This window comes from Botrytis byssoidea (genome assembly GCF_014898295.1).
Source record: "Botrytis byssoidea strain MUCL 94 chromosome Unknown BBYS_005, whole genome shotgun sequence".
In the NCBI taxonomy this organism is placed as follows: Eukaryota; Fungi; Ascomycota; class Leotiomycetes; order Helotiales; family Sclerotiniaceae; genus Botrytis; species Botrytis byssoidea.
The window spans coordinates 2,125,188-2,138,467 of NW_024065846.1; the positions used below are offsets into that span (position 1 = coordinate 2,125,188).

General features: G+C 37.3%; 4 protein-coding genes across 4 annotated transcripts; all 4 read left to right on the forward strand.

The window, feature by feature from the left end:
* Positions 1 to 261: 261 nt before the first annotated feature.
* Positions 262 to 2,181, forward strand: EAE97_003452 (uncharacterized protein; the record flags this gene model as incomplete). The annotated part of the gene is made up of 2 exons (XM_038873964.1): positions 262 to 301; positions 413 to 2,181. 2 exons carry the CDS (start codon positions 262 to 264, stop codon positions 2,179 to 2,181), a joined length of 1,809 nt encoding a protein of 602 aa, XP_038735827.1.
* Positions 2,182 to 3,598: 1,417 nt separating this feature from the next.
* Positions 3,599 to 4,676, forward strand: EAE97_003453 (uncharacterized protein; the record flags this gene model as incomplete). The annotated part of the gene is made up of 2 exons (XM_038873965.1): positions 3,599 to 3,961; positions 4,020 to 4,676. 2 exons carry the CDS (start codon positions 3,599 to 3,601, stop codon positions 4,674 to 4,676), a joined length of 1,020 nt encoding a protein of 339 aa, XP_038735828.1.
* Positions 4,677 to 6,155: 1,479 nt separating this feature from the next.
* EAE97_003454 (uncharacterized protein) lies at positions 6,156 to 7,187 on the forward strand (the record flags this gene model as incomplete). Its single annotated transcript, XM_038873966.1, has 1 exon — positions 6,156 to 7,187. The coding sequence occupies one exon, from the start codon at positions 6,156 to 6,158 to the stop codon at positions 7,185 to 7,187; it is 1,032 nt and encodes a 343-aa protein (XP_038735829.1).
* Positions 7,188 to 8,340: 1,153 nt separating this feature from the next.
* On the forward strand, positions 8,341 to 9,843 carry EAE97_003455 (uncharacterized protein; the record flags this gene model as incomplete). The annotated part of the gene is made up of 1 exon (XM_038873967.1): positions 8,341 to 9,843. One exon carries the CDS (start codon positions 8,341 to 8,343, stop codon positions 9,841 to 9,843), a length of 1,503 nt encoding a protein of 500 aa, XP_038735830.1.
* Between the last annotated feature and the right edge of the window lie 3,437 nt (positions 9,844 to 13,280).

Genomic DNA, 13,280 nt, shown 5'->3' on the forward strand with positions numbered 1-13,280 from the left:
GTTTGAGCTCGGACCATTTCGAATGGAGATATGGCAATTGACGATGCACACTCAAAAATTGGATGACACTTCGATCTTGCACTAGGTATCGGAATGTACGAAGTAAAACCAAGCATTATCTCTTATCGACCCATTCCAGGTACTAGGTACGTACTCCCTGGATAGGTAATCACGACCTATTCATTCAACATGTGAATAATCTCGTGTTATACTGGTCTTCGTACCATACATACATTTCAATTCTGTTACCAGAAAATTGTAATGGCGATCGCAGAAACGAAGAAGACTGCCATTGTAGTTGGTAAGTTCTAATCCAATTAACCTCTGCATTTTCCCCCCTCCCCTCTTCCCGTGCACGTTATCTCAAACTTAGGTAGGTGGTTCGTGAACTAATAATGCTTTTGGACAATAGGTGCCGGAGTCGGTGGCATTGCAACGGCAGCACGATTGGCAAAAGCAGGCTTCTCTGTCACTGTACTCGAAAAGAACAACTTTACGGGCGGTCGATGCAGTTTAATTCACCATGATGGATATCGATTCGATCAAGGGCCTTCCCTTTTACTTCTACCAAAGATGTTCAAAGAAACATTCCATGATCTCGACACTTCACTCGAGGACGAAGGGGTAGAACTACTAAAATGCGAGCCTAATTACAATTTGTGGTTTGGAGATGGAGAGAAGTTTGAACTGAGTACAGATGCGAGTGTAATGAAGCGAGAAATTGAGAAATGGGAAGGCAAGGACGGGTTTGAAAGATATCTGCAGTGGCTTGGAGAAGCTCATCGACATTATGAATTGAGCGTTCGGGAGGTTTTACACAAGAACTTTACATCGATATTCAACATGCTACGGCCTAGCTTTCTTCTCAACGTCTTTGCTCTACATCCTTTCGAAAGTATATATTCTCGAGCTTCAAAGTACTTTTGGACCGAGAGGCTACGACGAGTTTTTACTTTCGGGAGTATGTATATGGGAATGTCTCCATTCGATGCTCCTGGCACATATTCCCTTCTTCAATATACGGAACTTGCTGAAGGCATCTGGTACCCGGTAGGTGGGTTTCATGCTGTCGTGGAGGCTCTCGTCCGCATATGCGAGAGACTAGGTGTCGATATACAGCTCAATTCACCAGTTGACTCGGTATTGACGTCCCATGATGGGAAAACTACAACAGGAGTTCTATTAACTTCCGGCAAAAAGATTAATGCAGACCTCGTTGTTATTAATGCTGACCTCGTCTATGCCTACAATAATCTATTCCCGACCTCCAAATCCACGTCCTACGCCAAATCTTTACAAAAACGAACGGGCTCTTGTAGCTCCATTTCTTTCTACTGGGCTCTCTCCAAGCAAGTTCCACAACTCGATACCCACAATATATTTCTCGCAGATGAATATCGCGAATCATTCGACTCTATCTTTGATAGGCAGTCCATTCCCGACGAGCCTTCGTTCTATGTGAACGTACCCTCGAGAATTGATCCAACTGCCGCCCCGACAGGTAAAGATTCCATTGTAGTGCTCGTTCCCGTTGGCCACCTTCTCAACTCGGCCACGTCCAATCGTCCTCAAGGCGATGGCTCTGCCACATCTGGTACTGGTATTCCAAAAGAACAAGACTGGGAGTCTATCGTAAAGTCTACTCGCCGAAGAATACTACAAACGATAGAATCACGGACGAAATGCGAGCCGATTGAGTCATTGATTGTTCATGAAGAACTGAACACGCCTACATCATGGGAATCGCGATTTAATTTGGATAAAGGATCAATCCTAGGGCTTTCTCATTCTTTCTTTAATGTCCTCGCATTTCGCCCCAAAACTAAACATCCCGAGATTAAGGGTGTATATTTTGTAGGTGCATCAACGCATCCAGGAACCGGTGTACCTATAGTTCTGGGTGGGGCAAAGATTACAAGTACACAAATCTTGAACGACTTGAGGATGGAGTGTCCATGGAAAGATCAAAGCAACGTGGTTTCCGATGAGGGGGTTGTGCAAGGGAAAGGTACGAGAAACCTGGATAGAATTGTTAGACAAGGAACGGTTTCAAGTAATTTTGGGATCTTGATATTGGTGTTGATGGTGCTGATTTTCACGACGGGGTATATCAATGGTAATTTGAGAGTTTCGTGGGATGGAGAAATGAAGAGAACATGGGGAAGCGAGAAAGCGTTATAATTGCCATCACAATTTCAGATATCCATCTTTTTGTTTTCGGATTCATTTTCAAGATCATCAAAACTGATTAATCAGTAAGTCAAGATAAGATTATGACTTGTGTAGTTTTTACCCTGTAGCGGACCGCGAAGACTAGTGTCGGCAACTAACGGACCCATTCCGGACCCAGATTGGTTTACTTTGTCTATAGGTCATTATGTCATCTCGTCATAAGTTCGAATGCGAGTCAGCCCACTAAACTGCCATTCGGATTATCATTGCTCTCAGGATTTGAAATTCTGACGTCCAATTTCCTTTTGATCAGATGTTCAATCACTCAGTTGCCAGAGAGCCCTCGAAATGCGCCTTTTCAAGGTTCATGTCAAGACATCGATCGAGTGGTTGGAGTCACACATCCGATGATAGTTTTTGAAAATGATTAATTCGTTCATGTGGTGTACTGACTTTTTATTTGCGAAGCCTCGGAAGAGACGGAAGCGATTTCTATTTGTTGAGACGACTGTTTTTACTTTGGAACTATGAGCATCGCACTACGGTCTTGAAGAGATTGAACGATTTGTAGAAAGATATACCTAGGTGGGCTGGTGGGTATGCATGCTCTCTTCGATGTTTTCATAGGTCTAGAACGTTTCAGTCACAGATCAAAAACAAGCTTTTATTTTAGTGGATCTATTTTTGCAGGATGGACAACCATTGAGATTTGTGATTTTTCCATGATGGGGTTGAGTATCGAAGTCTGTGCACTTGTTACGTCAAAGTCTATGACACCTCCATCCTAATCCAATCCCGACTGTCAACCGAGAATATCACTCATTTGCTGTCTACCCAGTAGACATTCGAATGGTACTCGGACCCCTGGGAAAATTTCCCTCGTCTTGTCATCGTTGTTGCATTCTCAAGTCGTCGAATCAATTCATAATTGATGACATATTTGCTGCCATCATTTCCTCAAGAGGCTGTAGTTCTAGCCACTAGAAAACTCTCTAGCCAAAATAGGTGCAATTAAGTATGCATGGTTGACGACAAATTCTTTGTTCTCCCCTCATTTTCGTGTGGGAAATATGTAGCAGAGCTGTACGGCAAAGCTTTCTTGTATTATAATCAAGCTTTTATGTGCCGATTCCTGTTTTTTTGCTCGCATCTTGTCATCTAGATTTTGAACTCCCGATCCAATATCGATGGCAGTATCGGCAGTTTGATGATGTCGATGTCGCTGATCATAGTATGATCGAAGATTTGACAGTTAGCTGAGTCTTGAAGTTTTTTCTGAGCCGCTTCATCCAATTCGCGACTTGTACATATATATACTTCCATCCTTTAATCGCACTAAACTCTCTACTTGACTCTCATAAATACCTCTCTTCATATTGTTTGTTGTTGAAATAATTCCTTCTTGATATCCATATATTCGATCAATATGATTGAAAAACGAGCCAATGGTGCTTTGCACGCAAATCCAGATGTTTTTCACTACCCAGCAAATTCCGATATCAACATCACAACCCGTGGAAGTGATGTGTATTGGGCCATTACTGCTGCAATGGCCTTTGCAACTATAATTTTTCTGGCTATGAGCTTCCGAGTCCCAAGAAGCAAGCGTGTTTTCCATTACATCACTGCGGCCATTACTATGACAGCCTCGATTGCGTACTTTACGATGGCATCAAATCTGGGCTACGCTTCTATCATCCAGGAATTCCAACGTAGTGATCCCAAAGTCAGTGGTGTATATCGGGAAATCTTCTACGTGAGATATATTGATTGGGTTATCACAACTCCTGTAAGAATGCCTGATGTTACCTTCCTATATGGTCAAATGCTAATAATCATGATCTCAGCTTTTACTCTTGGATATCCTCTTGACTGCAGGTCTTCCATGGCCAACGATATTGTTCACAATCTTCTTGGACGAGATCATGATCATCACCGGCCTCGTTGGTGCTCTCGTTGCATCTTCTTATAAATGGGGATATTTCGTATTCGCAATGGCAGCTCTCTTCGGCATTGCGTGGAACATTCTCGTCGTCGGAGCTCAACATGCCAAAGCTTTGGGCACCGAAGTGAACAAAGTATACTGGACTTGTGGAGGCATCACCATGTTCCTCTGGTTCCTCTACCCTATCGCTTGGGGTCTTTCGGAGGGTGGAAACGTCATTGCACCAGATTCGGAAGCAGTTTTCTACGGTGTGCTCGATGTCCTTGCCAAGATTGGCTTTGGTGCTATCTTGCTGTTTGGCCATCGTAATATCGATCCTGCGCATTTGGGTCTGCATATCAGGGATTATGATGAGCAGCCAAGGACATTCCATGATAAGGATGGTGATCATCATAACGGTGCCCATCATAATGGTGCACATGTCCCGGTTACGAACAACGCTGGCTATCGTGAGGGACAGAATACCCCAGCTGCCACTGCAATTAACTCAAACCATGCGGTTAATGATCCAGCATTCAACAACACGGGAACTATTCCAGTCAACTCTTCTGCTGTCTAAACTACAAGCTTTTGGTTGCTTGGGCAATATGATGGTTGAGAAATCTTGGATCAGAAAATCCGAAGTAGAAATTTCGGCTGCATATGCTCGGAATATCTCTTTGATATGGTGGCATATATTCACCAAAATAAAAAGGTTCAGAATATAAATCTTGGAAATCTCTCACTGGAAAGAAATTCTGGTTCGCCTGGAATGAGAATGGGGACTTGTTTTTATTTATGTCTAATGATAATGAAGTTGAGGGAGAGGGATTATATAAATATTGGAGGTCGAGCGTGTGAGGGGGATGGATAAGGTGAAACTTGATGGTGAAGTTTATTTTCTATTTTAATTACTTCTATTTTTGAGATAATGTGATGAGTATGATTTATTTATTTGATTGTGGAGTGGAAGTGCAGATTGTGGTGATTCTTATTTGCGTGAATGTTAAATGTGAGATGGATATACAGAGGTATTATTCTGCAGTGATGTGTGTGTTGTGGAATGTAGAACGAGCGTTGCTAGTGTAACGCATGTACTACGTGATCGGGATGGAGTGGTCGTTTTCTCTTGGGAAGCAGTTACCTGATATTACTAGCAGGTAGAGAGCTTATAACCGGACTATATGGTTTACTGGAGACACTCCCAGAGCTTTTGACCTTTATCATATATTCGATTGAATTCGAGTTTGAAATGATACGAAGTGTGCGGAGCTCAAGCATTTTTAGGGATATTCATTAGAATGCCCTCAATGAGTTGAATGATGTCAATGCTTGGTTCTATTATGGTTGAAAGAGATGTTGAATGAGGGGTGTGTGGAGCATTTCCTCTCGGTCTCAAGTGACTCCCATAGGATAGGGTTATTTGTATGCCGGTTGGATTTACTCCGGATAACTTAAATAATATACCATTTGCCGAATCTTGCAGGAGGTATTGATAAGGGGGTTATTTTGATGGGTTAGATGTAAGGATGGTGCTTGGTTCACATGCTTGTTTGAAGCTGTCGTATTTGGGTTTTGGGGAAGATCCTGCGTATTGTGATAGTGTAATATATATGACGATGTTGAGGGATAATTGAGGTATGTCTATTCAGTTATCTTCATGCCAGTAGTGTTCTTGGGGATTAAATCGATTCTTTCTATCACAATAATGCTACATGCATGGCTCGGATGGCTGACAAGTGAGGTCTACTCAATTCTCCCTACGCCAGTAATATTCCGGGGGATAAACTCGACGGTTGTTCCAATGATGACGATACATTATATGGTGCATGGTGCTTGACGAATGTAGAAGGTGGGGTGGATATCCTGCTTGTCTCGGAAATTCCTGTGCATTTTCATTCGTTAATGGTGATTACGTCGGCGAGATCTTACTCCGATTTAAATCTACCCCAGTTTGTAGCCAAAACCCCCAAATATTGTGATTCTAGTCTTGTGTATAAGTCATGAATGATTCCTATCAAGATTTCCTATTCGAATCTTTGGAGTTTCAAAATTCACAATGGCAATTCCCCTCGGTAAATTTCTCCTTCTGATCTTGGGCTTCGTAGCTCTTGTCAGAAGCACCACATTATCTCGCTTTCACGAGGACGATCCAGCACCAGGTGGTCTGGCATTCAAATACCCTTACCCCGTGCACTTCTACCATTTCACCTCGCAACAGCAAAATCTAACCATGGCCTACATGGATGTTTCTCCCTCCAACACCACTTCCTACGCCGGAATCATCGTTCTCCTCCACGGTAAAAACTTCTGCGGTGCCACCTGGAACACGACCGCTCACGCTCTCGCTTCCATCGGCTACCGCGTCGTCATTCCTGACCAAATCGGCTTCTGCAAATCCTCAAAAACAATGCACTATCAATTTTCCCTGCACCAACTCGCCACCAACACGAATTTTCTCCTCCAATCCCTCAACATCACTTCCGCAATCATCATGGGTCATTCCATGGGCGGCATGATATCCGTCCGCTACGCCCTCACCTTTCCCTCTCAAACCCAGCGTCTCATCCTTGTCGACCCCCTCGGTCTCGAAGACTGGCAGGCCCTAGGAGTTCCCTACCAACGCCCCGATCTCTCCTTCATCACCGAGCTCGCCACGACCTACACCAGCATCATGACGTACCAGAAATCCACCTACTATGGCGGGACCTGGGATCTCGCCTACGACGAATGGGCCAATATGCTTCTGGAGGTGTATACGGGACCGCAGGGACGCACGTTCGCGTGGGACATGGCGTTGATAACGGATGCGATTTTTGTGGAGCCGATCGTGTATCAGCTGCCGAATTTGACGATGAAGAGTTTGCTGGTGGTGGGAGATCGGGATAATACGGCGATAGGCAAGGCGTGGGCGCCGGCGAGTGTGCAGGCGGTGTTGGGGCATTACGAGGTGCTGGGGAAGGAGGTTGCGGCGAGGGTCCCGGGGATGGATTTGGTGGAGCTGGAGGGGTTGGGCCATAGTCCGCAGATTCAGGATTTTGAGACGTTTTGGGAGGCGGTGGAGGGGTGGCTGAGGGTGCAGGTGGTGTAGGGGGTGGGGGAAGATGGGGTCGTTTTATGTTCTGGTCTCTTTTTTTCTCTTTGATGTGTACGAGTACTGCGAGTGAGTGGGTGATCTGATCATGCGAGTAATTCCACTAAGATCTATAATTCAAATTATCGAAAATGTTATCGACAGCACATACTCTCATGATTTGATAAATGAATTATTGATACTGTATTAGACACATGGGCTAGAATCTGCATAATCTCTTTCCTCTTTCTTTTCTTGTTCCATATCTTTTTAGAATTCATCAGTTTTGAATTCTTCTAATCAAAAAGAAAAGGAGATACGGAATGAAGTATTCTCTCCTACTCTAGTATCTATTCAGGGGCTTTAGAAGTAGTGTTTATATCATATTGATACGATTAGGTTTGGATATTGTATGATTATACAATTTTTCTGCGGCATTTGGATTGAAATGTTGTTTGATTTGAGTAATTTGTGTTTATCTTCTGATTTTATGAGTATCTAGGTAGGTAGGTAGGTGATTGTAATTTATTTTCGATTTTCTAATCCGATTTGTTGTAGTTCTTCTGCTTGTTTGGGAGGGAGGTGGGGTTGGCTTGCTCTGTTCACTTTACTGTGTTTTGTGATGGGGTACTCTCATACTCTAGGAAACCCAAAATATTACTCTCATGCCGGCAAATTTTCGAAATTTCATAGTCCAGAATCTATATTTGGGTATAAGAGTAAGATGGCTTCAATTCCCTTAGGGCTGGAGAGTGATTAGTCGTGATGTTCTATTGTGCTATTCCCTTTCGCCGGGAGAGTAAAGTATCAATTGATTAACATTTATATAGTGACTTGGGTCTTTTTACCTTTTTCTTTTCGATGTTACGCTTACTGCTTCCCGCAATTTTAAAAGTTGAGAGAACAATTACTTTGTTTGAAAAACCGACTAGTATTTATTTGACATGATGTTAACAAAGAACTCGTCAACGCAAACGTCTAATAGCCGAATTTCTTTTCGCTTCCAAAGACGCGATTCAAAGTACAAAGAAAATCTTCTTCCGGTGGAGTTCCCAGTAGCTGTGGCTTCTCTTTGAGACTTCAAACCTTAATAACCACTTTCACTTCAAGTATTCGTAAGTACTGGGGTATCATCATATCAGAAATATACACCAAATTTCACATAGTCATCATGAGTACCCTAGGGAGACGATCACAAATTGGAGAAGGTTCCAGGTCTGCTTACACTTCAGCCTACCACAGCTTTGGAGAAGGGCAAGAAGCATGGTCAGAAAATCTTCGAGAGCGGAGTTCGTGGGGAGAAACGGCAGGAGAAGATTTATTTGAAGATGCAACTTCAGGGAAAAAGATGGAAGAAAAAGAAGAGCTTGGGAAAAGTCAAGTTTCTCCTGAGCATGAGGAAATCTCCCCGGAGGGTTCACCCGCCGCAACTCCCGATCCCGCTACGGAAGTGACTGAATCTTCCGAACCTGATGGCGATATTAAGGACGCCAAAGCTGAGGAAAGCAGGCGCAAACGAGAGGACATTTCCCGAGCAAAAAAAGGAAAAGGCAGGGAAAGTGAGGAGGGAGAAGAAGGAGGGGCATGTGAACCTTTTATGCACTGGAAACGAACGGGGCAAACAAAAACAGCAAAGCCAAGGGGAAACCAGCACGAAATAGAAGAGAAGCTTAACCAAGATGCTGCGCAGAGAGCTCGTCTACTTGAAAGAGATCTCGATGCGCCATCTGGCGCCGCTGATATCCCCGAGCCCAGAGTCCCCGATCCCATACCGACGCCTGAAACACGGATAGGAACTGAAGAAAAGAAATACTACGTCTACAAAGCACCACACAAAGTAAGCTACGTCAAGCCCTGGACCTGGACCTGGCCCTGGCCATTTCGCCGCGCGAAACCCGCTGACGAAACAGAAAATGCAGCGGGAGAAGGACACTACTATACCCACAAAAGGCGACCCAAGTCCTCCCCCTCCTGGCTATTCTGGAAGTGGAATTGGGGGGCTCCGAAATCCATATCGTGGATTCCCATCTACCCGTCCTATCACCCGGAGAAAGATGATCCGGAGCTGAAAATCTTCATTTCGTATAGCTGTGGACATCGATTTCCTACTCGTGTGGTTTCCGGTCCTACCTGGACGGCCTCGTCGCCTTCATTTCTCTTCTCCCCCTCCTCCTCCTTCACGCCCAATACACCCACCTACCCAAGAAGTGGGACCACAAGCGGCCACCCGCACATCCGTCCGCTCCCATCCTTAAAAATCGAAACTCTGCGCGCTGCGGCTCGGAACGAAGGAATCAAGAACATCGTTTCCCCTGAAGACTACACGTGTCCCAATTGCTCCATATGGTGGCAATTTTACGGTGGATTATTCTGGTTGACCTTATTTTGGGCTATCTTCACGTGGTACTTTGCGTTTGTATGGCCTTACACGTGGTGGGCTACGACCGAGAACGGGGATCCAATCCCGAGATATACATTGATTACAAAATTCGATATTCATCGCGAAGGAGAAGAATTTCGTGTACGTCAGGCCATAGGAGGGTTGGTGATAACGATTTTTTGGTTTTTTGTCAGGAATTTGTGGCAGCCTGTGGTTTTGACTCTGTTTGTTTTATTTCTACTCAAACGATTTAAAAAGGCGGAAGAGGAAGTTCTTCGGCGGAATAATTATTGAGTGCCTTATTTATCATTTCAAATAAAAATGATGTTTTTCTCTTTCGGATAAATGGGGAAAGAGGGGAGAGGGGGGGTGGATTACTTAATAACCAGTTCTATACAATCAACCCCTTTTCAATGCTTTTTTTTTGTTTTACGTTCTCTATAAACCCCGCAGTTATTTATCTTTTCTATATCATTTCAATATTCGATCCGGAATAATAAAACGATTGAGTACTAAAGGTTACGAGGGAGATGGATTTCCTTTTTTTAATTTAATATCATATAACATAGTTTAACACCGAATGGGCTATTTTTATCTTAATTTACATCTTCAAATATAGATTATTCAATAACTATTAAATCAATTAATTTAAATTATTAAGAATCTAATAATCTAGGATCTATTATATTATTTTCATAGATTTTTATATTAAAATCTAACTTTTTATATTTATTATAATATTTATTAAAAAATGCTTTTTTATTAGAATTTCCCTCATTTTGATATTTATTTGTCACGGAATTCACCGTCTTGTGCAACAACACGTGATTGAGCATGGCACTCCTACGAAGTGCTTATTCCTATAATCATTATATAGTCTTCTATTCATTTTATATGTGAATCCTAATATCTAATTAGGCAACTTTGTTGTTCAATCAGAGTATATAAGATAGGTATAATCCTTATAATCATATTATAAGTTAATCTAATTTATTAAAATATATATATCTATTATATAATTAAAGTAATTAATTGATATAGCTATCCCTTTATAATAGTTATAAGCCTAATTAGTATTTAAATTATATATATATATATATATATTTATATATATCTTTTGATTCATTTGAAATCATTTATATATCTTTATATTCAATCTTATAAAACTTATTATATTTAAATCCAATTCCTTAGAAATTACTTATTTAATTACTCGAGGATATTAATCAAAATAATTTCTATATCTATAATATCTTTATATATCAAAAGGTATCTAAAGAGATATTAAACTATTCAACAACAAGATTATTCCAATTATTTCAATCAATTTCAGAAAATCTTTAGAAAATAGCAAAAAATTTTATTAGGTAATCTCGATTTATAAAAAAAACTGGCTTATTAAAAATCTATTCAAACTCATTAAGATTATAAATCTTATAAAAAAATACAATTTGAATAATAATGTAAAATATATTAGTAATCTCATTGCTTATTAGAATTATTATAAAAAGAATTTATAAGAAGATATTCCAATGTCTTTTATATCTTCAAAAACATTAATTATAAAACTAATTAAATCTGTATTATATACTTTTCAAAATATATTAATAAAATATTTAGTTTTATAGGAAGAATATTATAATAAAAGAAATAAATATAATATTATATATAAATTGTATTAGAATATTTATAAATAAATTAATAAAATAATAAATATATTTTATTTTATAGAAATTATTATTAAATATAAAGATTCTAAAGTATTATTATTTAAGATAATTATTTAAAAGTTTTAGAATAAGCTTATATTGACAATTATTATAATAAAATCTATTATTGTTTAAGAATATCGAAATATTCTTTAATAAATAACTTTAAATCAAATTAATTCTATCAAATAATATAATAAATGGATCAAAACTTATACAAATATAAAATTATATTATATCGAAATCAAGAATAACTTAATAATTATTAATTTCCTATAGATTATAGGCATATAAATACTTCCTATATAAATTAGTATTATATTTATTTAAATTGAAATTAATAATCAACTTAAAGTCTCTAACTATTCTTTAAAGTAGTTTGAGGATATATTTAGTGATTTAATCTATCAAGATTTATTAGTACTAAAAGGAAAGAGTATCTTTTTTATAATAAATTCTTAATCAAAACTAATTCTATATAATCCACAAGAAAAACAAGGAAATAGTTTAAGGAAGAACTATTTTAAAAGGAATAATAACTAATATTATTATTTTTATAAATCAGAATCTAATTGGAAAAATAAAAAAACTAATTCTAAATACTATTCTAAAATATATTAATCGATAGAATTTATATTTATTAAAAAATATAACTCTAAAAACTCATTTTCATTAATAAAAAAAGAATATAATAATATACAAAAAAAAATCAAGAATAATTAATAATCAAATCTTCAAAAAATCTGGAAGCAAAAGAAATAAATCAATTCAAAAAATAAAACTTCTTAATTATCTAATTCTAAAGATCTAAAATCAAGAATAATAACCTACATTATTCAAGATTAATCTAACTATAGAATATATAATACATTTTCAGAATTATTTTATTCATTCTCTAATAATATTATATTTAATAATAATAATATTATATATCTTAGGGTAATATTAATCTTCTTAATAAAAACGAATACTCATTTTTACTATCTTCTAATTATATTAAAACTAGAACTATAAGATTTCAAATTATTGAATAAAGTATTCAAATAATCAAAAATATCTTACAAAAACCTTAGGGTTTAAAAAATAATTTGATTTTATTTAATATTATTTATATTTCCGGATTTTATATTAATATTATTTCGAAAACAAGATTTATAGAAGTAGAAATATAATTTTTAAAAATAAATTCAATTTTATAAAAAAGCAATCTTGAGAATAGTTATATTATTACTTAATATATTTATAAAGATAATTTTTTATTCTTAGAATATAAATCTTTTTCCTTCTATTCATTTTTTTTAAGCTTTATATTTATTAATCTATATATTTTAATATATTCTATTCTCAATATAAAGATCAAAAGGCTATTTCGTAAATCAAAGAATCTATTTAAACTATAGGAAAACTCTATAGAATTATAGTATAAAAAATTAGAATATTTAGAAAAAAAGACTTTTAAATATCTTATTTTTATAGTAAGAAATATGAAAATAAAAGGAATTATTAGAATTGAGTATATAAATTACATTCATATTTATATAAAACAAATAATATTATAAACTTCTAATGAATATCAATTATCTTATTTTTTCTATAAAATATAATGAGATTTATTCAACTTTCTATATATATATATTAAAGTATTCTAGCTTTTAGTAATTAAAAATATATATAGTAAGAAAATCTTTAGTTTTTTATTATATCAAAAGATATATTTTGAGGGTTTTCAGATTATATAGTACTTTCTTATTTAAATACTCCGAAAATATAGTCTTTCAATAATTTATATTAAGTAAGATAATAATACCTCAATTATTAATATTATAAGAAATATTATATTCAAAAATTGAATAAATATAGAAAATATAAAACTAGAGTTATTATTACTTAATATATACAAATTAAATAACAAATTAGAATAAATGGGATAAGAGGTAATTATTAAACAGATTAAAATACGAATATTCTTAGGAATACTGAATTTATTATAAATAGAAATAATACAAGTTGTAATTTATTTAT